The sequence below is a fragment of the Littorina saxatilis genome, linkage group LG1 (genome assembly GCF_037325665.1).
Source record: "Littorina saxatilis isolate snail1 linkage group LG1, US_GU_Lsax_2.0, whole genome shotgun sequence".
In the NCBI taxonomy this organism is placed as follows: domain Eukaryota; kingdom Metazoa; phylum Mollusca; class Gastropoda; order Littorinimorpha; family Littorinidae; genus Littorina; species Littorina saxatilis.
This window is the reverse complement of record NC_090245.1, coordinates 93,260,793-93,277,144: the sequence shown is the minus strand read 5'-3', so window position 1 is coordinate 93,277,144 and position 16,352 is coordinate 93,260,793. Positions and strand designations below refer to the sequence as shown.

The window sequence follows — 16,352 nt, the reverse complement described above, 5'->3', positions numbered from 1 at the left end:
GTGAGATCCCCATCCTGCTGGCTAGTAACGGTAAACGGTCAACTGTACTGGACTGGGTGGCCGAGTGGTAACGCACTTGCGCTCGGAAGCGAGAGGTTGCTAGTTCGACCCTGGGTCAGGGCGTTAGCAATTTTCTGCCTCCTTTCCTAACCTAGGTGGTGGGTTCAAGTGCTAGTCTTTCGGATGAGACGAAAAACCGAGGTCCCTTCGTGTACACTACATTGGGGTGTGCACGTTAAAGATCCCACGATTGACAAAAGGGTCTTTCCTGGCAAAATTGTATAGGCATAGATAAAAAAAAATGTCCACCAAAATACACGTGTGACTTGGAATAATAGGCCGTGAAAAGTAGGATATGCGCCGAAATGGCTGCGATCTGCTGGTCGATGTGAATGCGTGATGTATTGCGTAAAAAAATTCCATCTCACACGGCATAAATAGATCCCTGCGCCTTGAGTCCGAGTCTGGAGATACGCGCGCGATATAAGACTTCATAATTATAATAACTGTCTACTGTAATGCGCAAAGTATTTCCCTGTCACAGGTCCAAGACACTTTGTTGCATGTATCGATTGCTGGAACTGTACTGGGATTGGTCTGTCGGACTTTGTCGCAAAATCTTCTGTCACACTTTGTTGCAGAATCTGCCTCCTGCTTCACAATAAACGCGACAAGCGCCCATCCTTGCATAGCATTCCAAATCTTTTGTTTGAACGTTTTGAAACTTTCTTTCTGTGGTGCGGTAAATACCCAACCGTTTGACTGATCCAAAAAGACGCTGACGTTCTAGCCGTAGTGCCTGTTACGAGAATAACGTCGAGGTTATCAGTGGGGTCAACATTGACACAAACGTGTATACGTAACCTGGAACCTTTGGCAACGCCTGCTTATATAGTTGTGTGATATAGACTGTGTGGTCAAGCCAAAACTACACGTCCAGAAACAACAATGTCTTCTTTTTGTCCAACATGATGTCTAACGTGTCTAATGTGTGTGTGTGTGCCGTTGTGCGTGTGTGTGTGTGTGTGTGTGCGTGTTTGTGTGTGTGTGTGTGCGCGTGCGTGCGTGCGTGAGTACATGCGTGTGTTAGTGAGTAAGTGTGTGTGTGTGTGTGTGTGTGTGTGTGTGTGTGTGTGTATGTGTGTGTATTTTAGTGTGAGTGTGCGTGCGTGCGTGTGTGAGTGCCTGCGTGAATGCGTGCGTGAGTTAGTGAGTAAGTGTGTGTGTGTGTGTGTGTGTGTGTGTGTGTGTGTGTGGGTGCAGGGGCGGATCTGGGTTTTGAAAGGGGGGGGTGCAAAGTTCTTTTTTTTTTCTTTTTGTATCTTATCAGCGAAGGCGCGAAGCGCCGAACCGATGGCGCAAAGCGCCGAGCATGCTAGGGGGTCCGGGGGCATGCCCCCCCGGATTTTTTTTTTAAAAAGGAAGCAAAATTGTGCAATCTGGTGCAATCTGAGCGTGTAAAGTGCTATTTTCAGGTGATACATTTTTCTTCTTTTTTTTGTCTTCTTTTTTTTTTTTTTTTGTCCCGCTGGGGGGGGGGGGGTGCAATTGCACCCATTGCACCCCCCCCCCAGATCCGCCCCTGTGTGTGTAAGCAGTTCGGTGGGCACTCTGTATTTTGATGTGTTTTATTGTTAATTAATATGTATGAAATGTACTCAAGCCAAGCAACATTCCTGTTTATTGCACATGGTTGAAATAACATCTTATGGCTTATGTCTTATGTCTAAGATGGTTGATGGTTTCAAACTTTCCTTCGATGAACGCCTCATATTTCTGTGGTGCTTCCCTTTTACTTGGTAATTATCGAACGAGAATGTGTGTATCCCTCAAGTGCTCTCTGAGGGGCATAACCAATGGAGAATTGTTCACCCACTCCATGCAAATAACCTATCCATCCGAGTATCCGTTCATCATCATTGGAAACTTGTAAAACGGAAATCGATCATTATATACATGAATTAAGAGCTTTACAATAGTAAACATTACAATAGCAAAACCAAAGATCCAACATAGGATGAAGATCTATTGGCTTACATTTCCTTATTGCCTTCAGGAATGTTTTACATGCTTTCCATAAACTTGCGTGTTTTAAATTGCCATAATGTGTATTGCATGCATAGATAGTGTGTTGTCGTTATTTGATTGTACTGTTTCCATATCATGTTGACAGAAGGTGTTAGTGTGTATTGATGTGGTTCGTACTTGAATATTGCAAAGCTCGGAGAGCATAGAATCATTCTTAGGTTTGTGCTTTTGTGAAGTGTTCATTATTATTATTATCAGAAGAGGATGACATCCCGAGCAAGCATTCGTGCACGGAAGTGTCAAAAAGTTTCAGTGGGAAAGAGGAAGAAGAAAAGAAAAACAAGAATTGGGCTGCATGAAGACAGAACGGTTTAACGTTTGAAAGAAATTAAGATAAGGTCACTCTAAGCGGTCTTTGTTATTCTGTTTTTCTTCTTTGTTGAAAAGAAAATTTCCGTTTTCATCTTTGCGTGGAAAGTGAAGGAATGGCAATAACAAATCAAGCCGCTGTTCGATTTTTGTGTAACCTTAGCTTAGTGAAGAAAATGTCCCGATCAAGAGGGCCTGTCTCCATTGCTCTTTTTCAACTCTGCTACGACGTTCGCTTAGTTTGCCTTTGTGTGTACTCCATTATTCCGAGATAGTGTTTTGGATACAGACAGTTGGTCTTGCTGATTTCTGTTCATGTGTTTTACTTTTGGTGCTGCTTCGCGCATACCTTGGCTTCGTCTCTATTTTGGTTTACCCAGAAATAAAGTAAAATCTCAAGCGAATGTTATTGTTTGTTTGTTCGTTCATGGGCTGAAACTCCCACGGCTTTTACGTGTATGACCGTCAGTTTTACCCCGCCATTTAGGCAGCCATACGCCGCTTTCGGAGGAAGCATGCTGGGTATTTTCGTGTTTCTATATCCCACCGAACTCTGACATGGATTACAGGATCTTTTTCGTGCGTACTTGGTCTTGTGCTTGCGTGTACACACGGGGGGTGTTCGGACACCGAGGAGAGTCTGCACACAAAGTTGACTCTGAGAAATAAATCTCTCGCCGAACGTGGGGACGAACTCACGCTGACGGCGGCCAACTGGATACAAATCCAGCGCGCTACCGACTGAGCTACATCCCCGCCCGAATGTTTTTGTGACTCACTAGCTGATTCATTCTAGTCGTGGAGCTAAGTACTACCCTGAAAAGATCAGTTCCTTTATTTCATGCGATCTTCAAACAAAACGTTGACTTCACAAATACAATCCTTTTTTTTTTTTATATACATTCATATTAATGTTGGGTGCATTTCAGCAGTCGGGTTGGTGAAACCTTGCATACAGATAAACTAATTGTATTACGTCTCTCTCTCTCTGCTTTTTACATTTAGTCAAGTTATGTTTGTATTTTGATTTGTTCTTTATGTGTATATATTGATAATGATATACATGCGAATGATTGGGACAATTCCTCCCCACATTTGTTTTCTCCCTTTTGTTATTAGTTGTTTTGGATGTTTATATGCAATGCATTATTGCAACTATGCTGCAATTTCCAAACTATATTGTTTTTCCCATTTTTGAATGTGTATACAAAACCATAACCCTTTTCTTATTCCTATTTACATTATGTACGTCTGTAAGTAACAATAACCTTGTCAATTTTACTATCTATATTATGTGCGTCTGTATTAAGTGTTTGTATAAGGGACAGGTTGTAAGATTAGGCTTTGCCTAAAACTTCTATCCTTTGGTAATAAAGTTCAGTTTCAGTTTCAGTTTCAGTTTCTCTCACTCTCTCTCTATCTCTCTCTGACTCTCTCTCACTCACTCTCTTTCTCTCTCTCTCTCTCTCCCTCTCTCTCTCTCTCTTTCTCTCTCTCTCTCCCTCTCCCTCTCTCTCTCTCTCTCTCTCTCCCTCTCTCTCTCTCTCTTTCTCTCTCTCTCTCTCTCTCTCTCTCTCTCTCTCTCTCTCTCTCTCTCTCTCTCTCTCTCTCTCTCTGTCTCTCTCTCTCTCTCTCTCTCTCTCTGTCTCTCTGTCTCTCTCTCTTCCCCCCTCCCCCTCTTCTGTCTCTCCCCTCAATGTTTTTGTTTTTCCCCTATACTGTCATTAAAGATTGATGATGTTTTCCAATTCAGTCTTATTCTTCATTTCTGTGAGTTCGATGATCTTTTGCAATGTCCACTTTACGGTTTATTTCACTTACATTCAGCATAGACCAAATAGCTTTGAGTCATGTTTTGTTCCATGAAATAATGACAAACTGGAGAGAAAAATGGGAGCGCAACACTAAATGTGTACTTTTGCAAAAGAACATATCTGCCACTGCATGAGTCACTCTCTTTCAGCACTAATTGTAATCATTTAAAACGTGTTTATCCGTTATGCCACCTACCGTCGCTCACACTGTCGTGAGCGATACCCAGCGAAAACCGTGTTGTCAGGCGAACTGCGAGGAAGACTGCCTCTGGAAATGGACCTTCCGTCCCCGGGGGTAAGGGCTATGGTCCCGTGGGTCGTTGGTGTGTTTGAATGGCGAGCGCGTGCATGTGTTTTTCCCTGCCACCCTTCGTTCGCCTTGAGATCCTGCCTGTCGATTGTAAGAATGAACTGATCAATGCAACTAGTTGAGGTGGTGGTAGTTTTTCTCTTCTTTTATTTATTTTTTGCCTAAAGTTTTGACTTAAATGTTTTCAGATAGACTGGGAATCGAGACGAGAGTGATGGTGAATACTGATGAGTGTGCGTGTGTGTGTGTGTGTGTCAGTGTGTGTCAGTGTGTGTGTGTGTGTGTGTGTGTGTGTGTGTGTGTGTGTGTGTGTGCGCGCGTGTGTATGTGTGAAGAAGGATTCCCAGAAAACGACAGGACAGGTCTTCATGAAACATTACATTGGAAGTCTTCGAGATGATATTCCCGCGTGAATCCTTTAATAGATAATTTAGATGACGTCAACAAAATTGAGGCGGCACTGTGACGACCTCAGTTGGAAAATGCCCAATGGGTGATTGTATCACCGCGTATCGACTGTATGTAATGGTGGTTAACTACTTCTAATCAATACACTTCTGCGTCCAGTAAATGAGTTCAAGATGCTTCATGAATTGTGTTCCAGATTGGCAAACTAAAAAGCTTACAAAACTTCAACAGACATGTACATTTATATCAAACAAGCACACGCATACATATGCACATGCATGCATGCATGCAGGCACACACACACACACACACACACACACACACACACACACACACACACACACACACACACACACACACGTGAGCACATGCAGATCTGATATAAAAACTCAAACAAAATGTCCACATTTATTTACAAAGATTGCTCTTTTCTCCTTCATATAATTAATGAGTTTATACTGAAACAGATAACATGAAAGAAGGGTAATCTTCCAAAACCCACACAAATTAAAAGCAATAGAGAAAGTCTGCCATGCATCAAAATAGGTCAACAGACAGTACATTTTTTAAACATCTATACAATCTGAAAATAGGAGGCTACAATTCTAAGTGATAAAATCTTCAAAATGGTGTAAAACTTCATAAGCATGCATTGTACTTTATGTCAAAAAGAGACAGAGAAAGAAAGCAATTAAAAACATTCCCTATATATGTAGAAATTCTTAATCAAGCACTGCTACTCAGCGATGTGTAAAGTGCCATTTCATAATACAGTATTGAGGGGAAAAATGTATGAGTGTTAATCATCTCTTCAGGTGTATAAAGTGTCTGTCATTTCTGTTTATAAAGTTTCTACACAGAGCTATACCCTCAACCAGGGGCGGATCTGGGTTTTGAAAGGGGGGGTGCAAAGTTTTTTTTTTGTTTTTGTATCTTATCAGCGAAGGCGCGAAGCGCCGAACCGATGGCGCAAAGCGCCGAGCATGCTAGGGGGGTCCGGGGGCATGCCCCCCCGGAATTTTTTTTAAAAAGGAAGCAAAATTGTGCAATCTGGTGCAATCTGAGCGTGTAAAGTGCTATTTTCAGGTGATACATTTTTCTTCTTTTTTTTTTTCTTCTTTTTTTTTTTTTTTTTTTTTTTGTCCCGCTGGGGGGGTGCAATTGCACCCATTGCACCCCCCCCAGATCCGCCCCTGCTCAACTGACATTCTCTAGCTCCCTCTCCCTTTTCTGCCCCCGGAAAAATTCTGAAGTGGTGTTTGTTCTAACACATTACATGACTGCCAACTCAAGACAAACAGGCAGGAAATTATCACAGTCAGTTTTCACATTTCTTGAGACCGCCCCGTCTCCCTTACTCGTTAACCACCCCACTCCACCCCTGCTGAAAGGAGAGAGTTTTAGCTCGGGCCCACAATTTTCATTCCAGAACTAAAGGGCAGCAACTCCTGTCTGCCTCAGTTGCTGTTCACTGGGTGAAGAGGGGCGGGTCCAGGCCCCTGTTCTGGCACACTCATCACGTGGCTATTGGGGACTCCCACCACCAGCACAAATACGTTGTTGCTCATCTCTGCCTTGTGTGAGTCGAGGTACGTGTGGCACGACAGCTCGTACTCACGGCCAAAGGGAGTCCTGAGGTGAAAAAAACAATTATTAATGTAATAATTTATCATATATTTATTTATTTATTTACGAGGATTTATATCGCGCACGTATCTCACCACACAAGGCGACTCAAGGCGCATGTTACCTATTAATGCCGTGTGAGATGGAATTTTTTACACAATATAATTATCACGCATTCACATCGGCCAGTAGATCGACTGCCTTTAGGCGCTGCATCCACCTTTCACGGCCTATTATTCCAGGTCACACGGGTATTTTGGTGGACATTTTTATCTACGCCTATACAATTTTGCCAGGAAAGACCCTTTTGTCAATCGTGGGATCTTTAACGTGCACACCCCAATGTAGTGTACACGAAGGGACCTCGGTTTTTCGTCTCATCCGAAAGACTAGCACTTGAACCCACCACCTAGGTTAGGAAAGGGGGGAGAAAATAGCGGCCTGACCCAGGGTCGAACACGCAACCTCTCGATTCCGAGCGCAAGTGCGTTACCACTCGGCCACCCATATGAACAAATTGTAAAGCAAATACTTTACATACAAAGAAAACATTTTGTAAATGGTCTAACCGCAAGAGTATAAACAAGTCGCGTGAAGCGGTAAATACTTCATTTAGTCAACCCTTCGAACTTACAGAATGAAATTGACCGCACGCGCACTGCATTTTTTTCACTAACATATACTCAGTTGCTGTTTCAATCTCTTACCCTGCGACCTCGCACAGAAAAAGACCAGCCAGTATAGCACAGTAGCGTGCTTTTCTCTATTCTTTTCAACTTTCTGAAGCTTGTTTTTAATCCAAACATAACATATCTATATGTTTTTGGAATCAGGAAATAATAAAGAATAAGATGAAATAATTTTTGGCTTGATGACTCAAATTGTAATTTCAATTAGAATATTCAGATTTTCAATGACAAAACTCATTAACTAATTAACACACAGACACACATAAGCTTGTTTTTAATCCAAACATAACATATCTATATGTTTTTGGAATCAGGAAATAATAAAGAATAAGATGAAATAATTTTTGGCTTGATTACTCAAATTGTAATTTCAATTAGAATATTCAGATTTTCAATGACAAAACTCATTAACTAATTAACACACAGACACACATACACCACCATCCTCGTCTCAATTTTCCAGCTATGTTAAAACATTCAGTCAAAATTTGACTAAATGTAAAAAAGGAAAAAGGAACATGTAAAGAACAAACACAAAGAAGTGAATTAATTAATAATTGAAGTTGTTTATGAGAGTGATCGATATAAGGACAATTCAATTTCACTTGAGTTCAACAATTTTTTCTTGAATGTTTCTTTGTATATGTACTATTTTTGCAACGAGTTTACAAAACACGATACTTCAAGCTGGAGGCTTACAACACTTCCAGAGGCATAAAGCACTGAATACTAAAGTGATTACGGTATAGAATTGCTAGACCGTTGTTACATTAGAAGCATGCAGACAATCTTATCTGTTGTATGCCACAGAAACATCCAGATAAACAGAAAACCAAAAACAAGTACTCTACCTCGAGCAGTATTTGGATTCCACAGCCAGGGCGTTGTTTGTTTTGCAGTGAACAAGCACCACTTCTTCGTTAGCCTGTAAAATAAAAAAAATAACCACGGTAAAGAAACAGGCTAAAACAAATACAACCATGTTTTATGATAAATTCAAATGATCAAAGATTGATATAAGGAGAAAGTGAGTCTGAGACAGTTATACGACATTGGTACAATTAGTATTGCTTTTGGAATAGTGCTTGTCTTGTGAGGTTACCCTCATGGAAATTTGGGCTGCTTTCGCCCTAGAGAAAGTGAGCTACCATACAGTACGGCGCTTCACATTTTTGTTTCTTTTTCCTGCATGCATGTATTCATGTTTCCAAGCCCTGAGACTTTCGCTGTGAGCTTGGGACTATCATCGTGCGCATGCATGCACAGGGGGGTGTTCCGACACCAAGAAACGTCTGCACAAACTTGACTCTGGGAAATAAATCCCTCGTCAATGTTGGGGTCAACCCACGCCGATAGTGACAACTCAGGTTTCAAGACAGGGCAACTATACTGACAGAGCTAACTTCCCGCCCGATTGAGACAGCTGAAAGTCACTTACAGTCAGGCAGGCAAACATGCTGACTGATGGACAAAAAGAAGTGCACAGAAACAGAGGCAGGAAGACAGACAGACATACATACATACATACATGCAGAAAGACTGACAGAGAGACATATACACAGACAGACTGGCAGACACACCCACACCTTCAACCATGCAGACACACACACACACACACACACACACACACACACACACACACACACACACAGAGGCAGACACACCCACACCCTCAACCACGCACAGACACACACACACATGCACACTCAAACACACCCTTCAGCCAGCACACACACACATACACACACTCTCTCTGCACACCTCCACACACACACACACATATCAACTGACCTCCACAGGTTCATGTTCGTACTCCAAACGCAGAAGAGGGTTCTTGTGCTGGACCATCCAGTGGGTGAGGAAGCTTGGCTCTGGCACCAGCGTCACATCCTGTTGCCGCGATTTCTTGGCACACTTCATGAAGGTCACCTTGTCTGAGCACAGGTACAGCTGAGAGTAAAAAGAAAGATGAGACAATTTTAAGTACTGTACATGTATACAGTGCTTGCTGTACTTAAAAATAGTTATATTCTTTGCTTGTATTCTCCAAGCATTTAGTTGTGGAAATCCGGGCTATGTTGAAATCATCATTCTTTGCATAATTCTGGGAGTAAAACTTTCATTTGTGTGGGTTTTTGGGGCCATGGCACCTAGTTCTTTAATGTAGTATAGTTTGTTTACCTTAGCTTTGAGAAAGGCGAACAAGCCCTATAAATGTCAGCTCAGTATTGAAAATAAATAAATAAAAACTGAATAGTTTAGTTGGATATTCTTTATCAACACTTTATGTGAGCAAATATGAGGCTGTAAAAACATGTTACTATTTCTTCATGGTAAATGTCAAAGTGCCGTACAGTAAATATTAAACCTTTAACTAAAGCATTTCTTGAAAACTTGTTTACTGAAAAAAACTACTTTTTTTGGTTACTGTGCAAATGTACTACATGTATATCGGTTGTTACTCAACATGTGTATACAATGAAACCTCCCATCTTGAAACAACGACCACATGCCCATTAGGCAAAAAAAAAAAAAGGTCTGTTTACGGTAACATAGGCCAAAAAAATAGGGTCGGTAGGTCGGGATTTTTTTTTTTTTTTTTTTTTTTTTTTTCCCAAAAAACCATAGTTTTACGTTATTTTGCAAAAAAAAAGAGATTTTTTTTCCCCCCCAAATGCCAAAAAAAAAAGTCTAGGGTCGCGCGAAAAAAATAGGGTCGGTCGGGTTACCGTAAACAGACCTATTTTTTTTTTGGCCTTATATGACCACCTAAAAGGATCCCAAAGAGGTGTTTTTTTGTCTAATATTATTCACCTTTCCATGGCAACCATGCACCTGTCTATAACGACCAATTTTTGTCAGTTCCTTGAGTATAGTCATTATATAGACAGGTGTGACTGTATAGTAGATACCATCTTGTTATCCGTTACAGTACCTACCTTTCCGGTGTTCTCACCCACTGTAGACAGGAAGAAGGGCTCTCCATACCTCAGTTTGGAACCTTTCAGGCCTCCCTCAGCACTACAAAGAAAAATAAAATCAGAATTCTTCAGGAAATCATACACAGATAATTGCTGGGATTTATATTTTTAACAAATTTGCCAAAATGGCAATACAGTTCATGTACAACTTTCAGTATTTTTTGCATTTTTTTTTTAATAATAAATCCTAGCAATAACAGATAATCAGGTTAATTTCTGGGGAATTCAAAAGTAAGAATGTGGTTTGGCGTTGGTATAGTCAGCAACATGCTGAAACTTATTTAAAAAAACCTTAATGTTTGCCCTCATTTCAGCCGGGTTGCCAACCATTCTTACAGAGGAGAAAAAAATGCAAAACTTAATTGCTGAAAGTTGCATTTGCCATTTTGACAAATTTGCTCAAGAAAAAAAATCCTAACAATTTAAACATCCTTGAGAAATAAAGATCTCTGAGCTGTGTCAGCTTGCAGTTCTGTTTTTTTGCCTCCTAGACTTTCTGTTTCTTCGACCAGCAGAAAACACAAAGTTTTCAGTCATTCTGTACACAAATCTACAAATGACAATGTTCAATGTAGTCTGTGTATGTCTTTAAGTGTTAGAACAGAGGCGTTGGAAGTTTACATTTTGCTTTAAGGCCTTTATCCTTTTGTAATAGAGTTCAGCTTCAGTTTCACTGATTCAGCTGAACATTCACCATGAACTATAAACTCAAAGAATTCACATCACACTCACCTCTCAATGCAGAAGACGGTGCGCTGGTTGGGCGAACAGTCCATACAGCCAGTCACATTGACAGGCCCTGTCACGTTCTTCTCCAGCAATGCCATGGGGTCTGAGACGTTGAGGGCTACAACGCAAGCCTTTCGGGGATCAACGTTACTGCACTCTTTCACCTGGTTTCTCTCCGCCATGCATTTGATCATGACACGATCCCCGATGTGCATGGCAAAGTCTTGGGAGATGCTTAGTTCCAGCTATGGTTTGAGAGCGGAACAAAGTTGAAGATTAGACATACATTTCTATACAGGAGTACACAGAGAATACTACATGGCTTGCTGTGTCATACCAGATTTACACGTGGTTTTTTAAATATTGAACTGCGAGCGACAGCGAGCTGTTCACTATATTTAAAAGAGCAACGAGTGTAAATCTGGTATGACACAGCAAACCATGTAGTATTCTGTTTATCCTACACACCGTACTTACGTGTATTTTACTGAAAATGTCCTGCAGTCGAGGCAGCTAAATTGAAGACGCTTGTTTTGGAACCTCGATCTCTTCTCAAAGCCTCATGCAATCTATTACGTCAAAGCAAAGAAACGTCACTCTGAAAGTGTTAGTTCTAAAAATTCATCAAGGGTAGTTAGCGAGCGCAATTTTTTCTTCTATAATGACGTTTGTTTTGGTGACTTTGGCATCATAATTAAGCAGTGGAAAAACAGGTCCCTGCCAGACTTGCTTGACATGACCTCATTTACATGATATACACACGTGTGATTTGAACGATTATTATCTCACGAGTGTCTCTCTCATGTATGTAGGATAAATCCATTTTATAGGCCTGAGTAAGCTGTGATGTCAAATGAAAGAAACAAAGAGACAAACAAACAAAGAGGAAACATCATCGCCACCAAAATACAACCAAATTATGCACTGAACCTAGAAATAAAAATTGTAATAGAAATCAATCTGGATTTTATCATATACTATACTACTAGCTACTGCTGCTACTACTAAGTATGATAATTCAGAGGAAGATGACCGTAAACCTGATATTTGTTCAGATTTTGTGTTAATAACGTCAGTAAATTTACCTCTGTTTTAAGATTCCCTCAGTATTGGCGCTAACCGGTAATTATCGGTGTTTTACCGGTTGAAACGAGAAATTACTGGAAGAAAATTTGCTGCCGGTTTGACCCAACGGTTGTTTTTTAGAACTACCAGGTGTTTTTTTGCTGGTAGAACAATTTTCTTCTTCTTCAGCGTTCAACGATGGCTGTGTCTAGATTCTTTGGCCCGTGATGTTGACGAAGTGGGCTGTACTGGTAGAACAATAAAACCAGTACTCTGAGTTGGACTCTAACTGGTTCCAATGACCAGCCTACCGTTTTTTTATGGATAGTTTTCATCATAAAAGTTTGCGAACTGGTTTGAAAAAAATACTAGCACCATCACTGTTCCCTGCTCTCAAAGATGTGAATCTGCAGATACTTGGAAGGCTTAAAAGAGGGACTTCGTTGTACTGTACAACATAGATTTAAATCATGGAGAGTTGCAAGAGTTTTGTGTGCTGATTAAACCAAGAAAACTAAACTCACCTTCTGGCCCATTGTTGAATTCAGGCTGTGTGTCTTCTGGATGAGCAGTTCACCCTTCTCCCTCCTCTCCAGAAAGTTTTTCAGTGTATCCTGCAAAGGGATGTGCAAATAACTTCAGGTTTAAAGGTGGTCGTCTACATTTTTGCAATTTTTCAGTAATCTATAATTATGGTTAGATTTCGCTAAAAGGTTCTGTCAGATGATGAATGAACCATGGGGGAAAAATGTATCTTAAAAATACAAAAATATATGTAAAAAATGTTTTTATTTTTGAGAAGTGTTAGTAACACGTACTTCCAATGTTTTGATTTCCATGTGCAGAGAGCAATATGTGCTTTGACTATAAATATTGACCAATCAAATTCATGTCATTATGCTGAGCCACACCCACACAATCACAGCAACACTTTGACACTGTCATGGGTATTGGAGCGCTGTCCACGATTTTTTTTAAACGCACGAAATGCATGGTATTTGAGAGGAGTTTTGCCCTCAGCATTTGCCAAATAAGGATATCCTAGTACGCTGAATTACTATAACGAATTTTCAATCAGCTATCCTGGCTTTGATCGTCCTTCCTGATCGAAGGGGGTGTGTATTTTTGATATTTGTAGAGAATAGACTCAATAATTCAATGGTCAAATGCCGATTTCTTTATAAAAATGTAGACAAGGACTTTTAAATAAATGTATACCGTATTTTCAGGAATACAATTAAGGCGCTTCCTTGTAAACCCCACTTTTAAGGTTAAAATGAGAAGAAAAAAACACACTATATATAGGCACTTCCGGTGTATTGGTCACAAGTCCATTAAGGAAGAATACAGAGTTGAAATAATTTTGCTGGTTGGCCTTGTGACCTCGTGTAAATGACACATATACTTTTCAGCTGAGACCAGCTGCCTTCCCTAGTTTACAGACACTGACCTGACCCCGGGTCAATGACTGAATTTTCAACTATGACCGCGGCCTTTGATGTCTGAGAGGAAACTTTGCCAGGGTCATAATAGCAGAAACATGCATAAATAAATTGGCCAAGGTTTGCTATCCTTCCCCAAGGTAAGTGATTCCGGACAAAATGACAGGAACACCGCGAATGTGGACAGTGTCAGTGTGAGTGGTAGTAGTGTTGTCGAGTCGAACGAAGCAGACGACATAGCAGACGATAGTCACCGCGAAATGAAATCTGCTGAGCCAGAGAATGAAAAGCGTCCTCCAAATCGTGGTTTCCAAGCAAACTGGCTCACCCTACACGTTTTTTTATTGGTGTTTTACCGGTCATGTTTCCCAAGGCTTGTCAAGATTAGCACAAGATTGGAAGAGTTTTACTTTCAAGAAAATAAAGTTAAAGGTTTGAAAAAGTTGCAGAGAACTGCATGGTCAGGTGTCTGATGTAGTTACATATAATCCAGGGGCGGATTAGGGGGGGTGTTACAGGGTTTCCGGACCCCCCCCCCTCGCCCCCCCCCCTCCCCGTCCCTCCGGCTGTCCCTCCCCCCCCCCCCCAAAAAAAAAAACCCATTCTGTCTGTGAATTTATTTATTTTTCTGTCTGTAAAGCCGGGGGAAGAGTTAATTGTTTAAGTATAAGGCGCAACTTTTTTCCTCAACTTTAATCCCCAGGGGTGTTGCTAGAAATGTTCATGTTGGGACATTTGGCCGAAACTGTCAGAAAGCTTTAGGACATCTTGGAACATTTTCGGCTATTATTTTGGCTCATACAAAGTCACCGCAAAGACTCAAGAGGGGAACACCTACAATCATTGTCTTAGGAACACAGACTACAGCTAGGGCGGAGCAGTTAAGCCAGAGGGGGTGGGGGTGGGGGGTACAACCTGGGGTCCAGGGTCCCGTTGGGGGGTCTGGGGGGCTAAGCCCCCCTGAAGCTGAAGAATGTTAGCTATTTTATAAACAATTTGTGGCTAATCCTTGATTTTAAACATGATCAACTGGTGTCATGCAGCAACCACTCATTATTTCTTTTAACGTTAGTATTAAATTGTGTTTTATATTATATTAACTGTGTTTTAATTTAATTTTAAATGTGTCAAGCGCAAAGAGCATAATTGTAAAGTTATGATGTTGCGCTATATAAATGCTCATTTATTATTATTATTATTATTATTAAATAATGGCAATTTATCTTCACTGATATCTGCTCCCGACATCATATAGTATGGTTAGAAGGAAGACATGTCGCATACTGTGAAAATTAAACAATTAACTCTTCCAATCTTGTGCTAATCTTGACAAGCCTTGGGAAACATGACCGGTAAAACACCAATAAAAAACCGTGTAGGGTGAGCCATTTTGCTTGGAAACCACGATTTGGAGGACGCTTTTCATTTAACTTTAAGAAGTGCTCACTTGAAACAAGAGTGTTCAGAGTACTGATTATAATTATATGATATTATGATATATCTTCTTTTTCGTCAAATTTAATCAAGAGAAAAGAAATACAGTGAAATTAAAGGAAACAAGTGACACTATTAAAAATGTGTTCAGCATACCTGCTCTCTGTTTCTGCATGTGTGTGTGTGTGTGTGTGTGTGTGTGTGTGTGTGTGTGTGTGTGTGTGTGTGTGTGTGTGTGTGTGTGTGTTTGTCTGTCTGCATGTACATCTGTGCATCTGTGTGTATAGGTGTTTTTGTGTGTGTGCCTGTCTTAGTGTCTGTCGTTCTGTCTGTCTGTCTGCCTAAGTGTCTGTTTGTTGTAAACTTATTACATCTACCATACTTTCGGAACTATCCAGGTTTCCCAATTGCTTCGTTTCCGGCCGATTTATGTGGAGCACGTGATGCGCACAAAAAATATTGGCGGTCTAGAAGTGTCGTCTGCGCAATGATCGCGGCGGCTTTCTTGACCGCCAAGGACGACCGCGCACGTTGTGAGACGTCATTCGTTAGACCTCAATAACTAATGGCAATTTATCTTCACTGATACATATTTAATTATAATCAGTACTCTGAACACTTGTTTCAATTGAGCACTTCTTGCTATATATATATGTATCGACGAGGGGTTTTAGCCTGCAAGAATTGATGTTGTGTTTGGGGTCCCGTCACCCCCCCTCCCCCCTTGTGTTTGGAGTCACCCCCCCCCCCCCCCCCCCCCCCCTTGTGTTTGGAGTTTTGGATCGAGATCGCGAGACTCAGAGAGAGAGAGAATCTAAGTTCTAACCTCTTCAAGTTGAATGTCTTCATTCCAGTTTCCAACGCGAACAGAGGGGTTGTAGGTCCGGACACTCATGATGAACGCTTTTTCACAGCTGTCACGTAAATGTAATAGTTTTCCTGATAATTCTTGAGTTGAAGTCTCAAGATACTGAACTTTCTCTGCTCTTGGGTCGTATCGAAGCGGAAGAGGCTGTTTTCCTTGGAGACAGCGTAGCTCCGCACCTACGGCAAAATAATCATTTGCTGCAGAATACCATTACACGTTGAAGGTTTTCGCTTCTTTGATTTTGCTTCCTCTTTTAGTTTAATTAGATTCTTTTATTTTAATGAATGTATATATTTATTGCTTATTTATAAACTAAATTGAGTAGACTGAGCGACCCCCCCCCCCCCCCCTCATTTTGTTAAAACGTGCAGAGCTATGTTTATGCTCCGGTTAATATTTAAAGATAATGATGGTAATGACAGAATAACAAATGCGAAATTTTTCAATACATTGATTTAAATGAAGAGAGTCGGAAAGTTGATCCTTCACTGATTCATTGACTGTAGAGTGTGTCTCTGATGCAGACACAGTTTTGTAGCAGACAACGCGTTGATATCGCACATTCGAGAGTTGAATACTGTTAACATTT

The 16,352-nt window shown here is 40.9% G+C and overlaps 1 protein-coding gene across 1 annotated transcript; it reads right to left on the bottom strand.

Moving 5' to 3' along the window:
* Positions 1-5,324: 5,324 nt before the first annotated feature.
* Positions 5,325-15,931, bottom strand: LOC138945901 (cilia- and flagella-associated protein 161-like). The gene is made up of 7 exons (XM_070317423.1): positions 15,722-15,931; positions 12,544-12,633; positions 10,958-11,199; positions 10,184-10,265; positions 9,036-9,194; positions 8,096-8,169; positions 5,325-6,561 (listed from the first exon to the last, which is right to left on the bottom strand). The coding sequence occupies exons 1-7, from the start codon at positions 15,788-15,790 to the stop codon at positions 6,387-6,389; spliced, it is 891 nt and encodes a 296-aa protein (XP_070173524.1). The 5' UTR covers positions 15,791-15,931; the 3' UTR covers positions 5,325-6,386.
* Between the last annotated feature and the right edge of the window lie 421 nt (positions 15,932-16,352).

Coding starts and splice junctions, on each gene's coding strand:
- LOC138945901 (XM_070317423.1), bottom strand. CDS start 15,790: ATGAGTGTCCGGACCTACAACCCCTCTGTTCGCGTTGGAAACTGGAAT. Junction 12,634..15,721: donor AAGACATTCAACTTGAAGAG/GTTAGAACTTAG, acceptor ATCCCTTTGCAG/GATACACTGAAAAACTTTCT. Junction 9,195..10,183: donor TGGGTGAGAACACCGGAAAG/GTAGGTACTGTA, acceptor TTTTACTCTCAG/CTGTACCTGTGCTCAGACAA.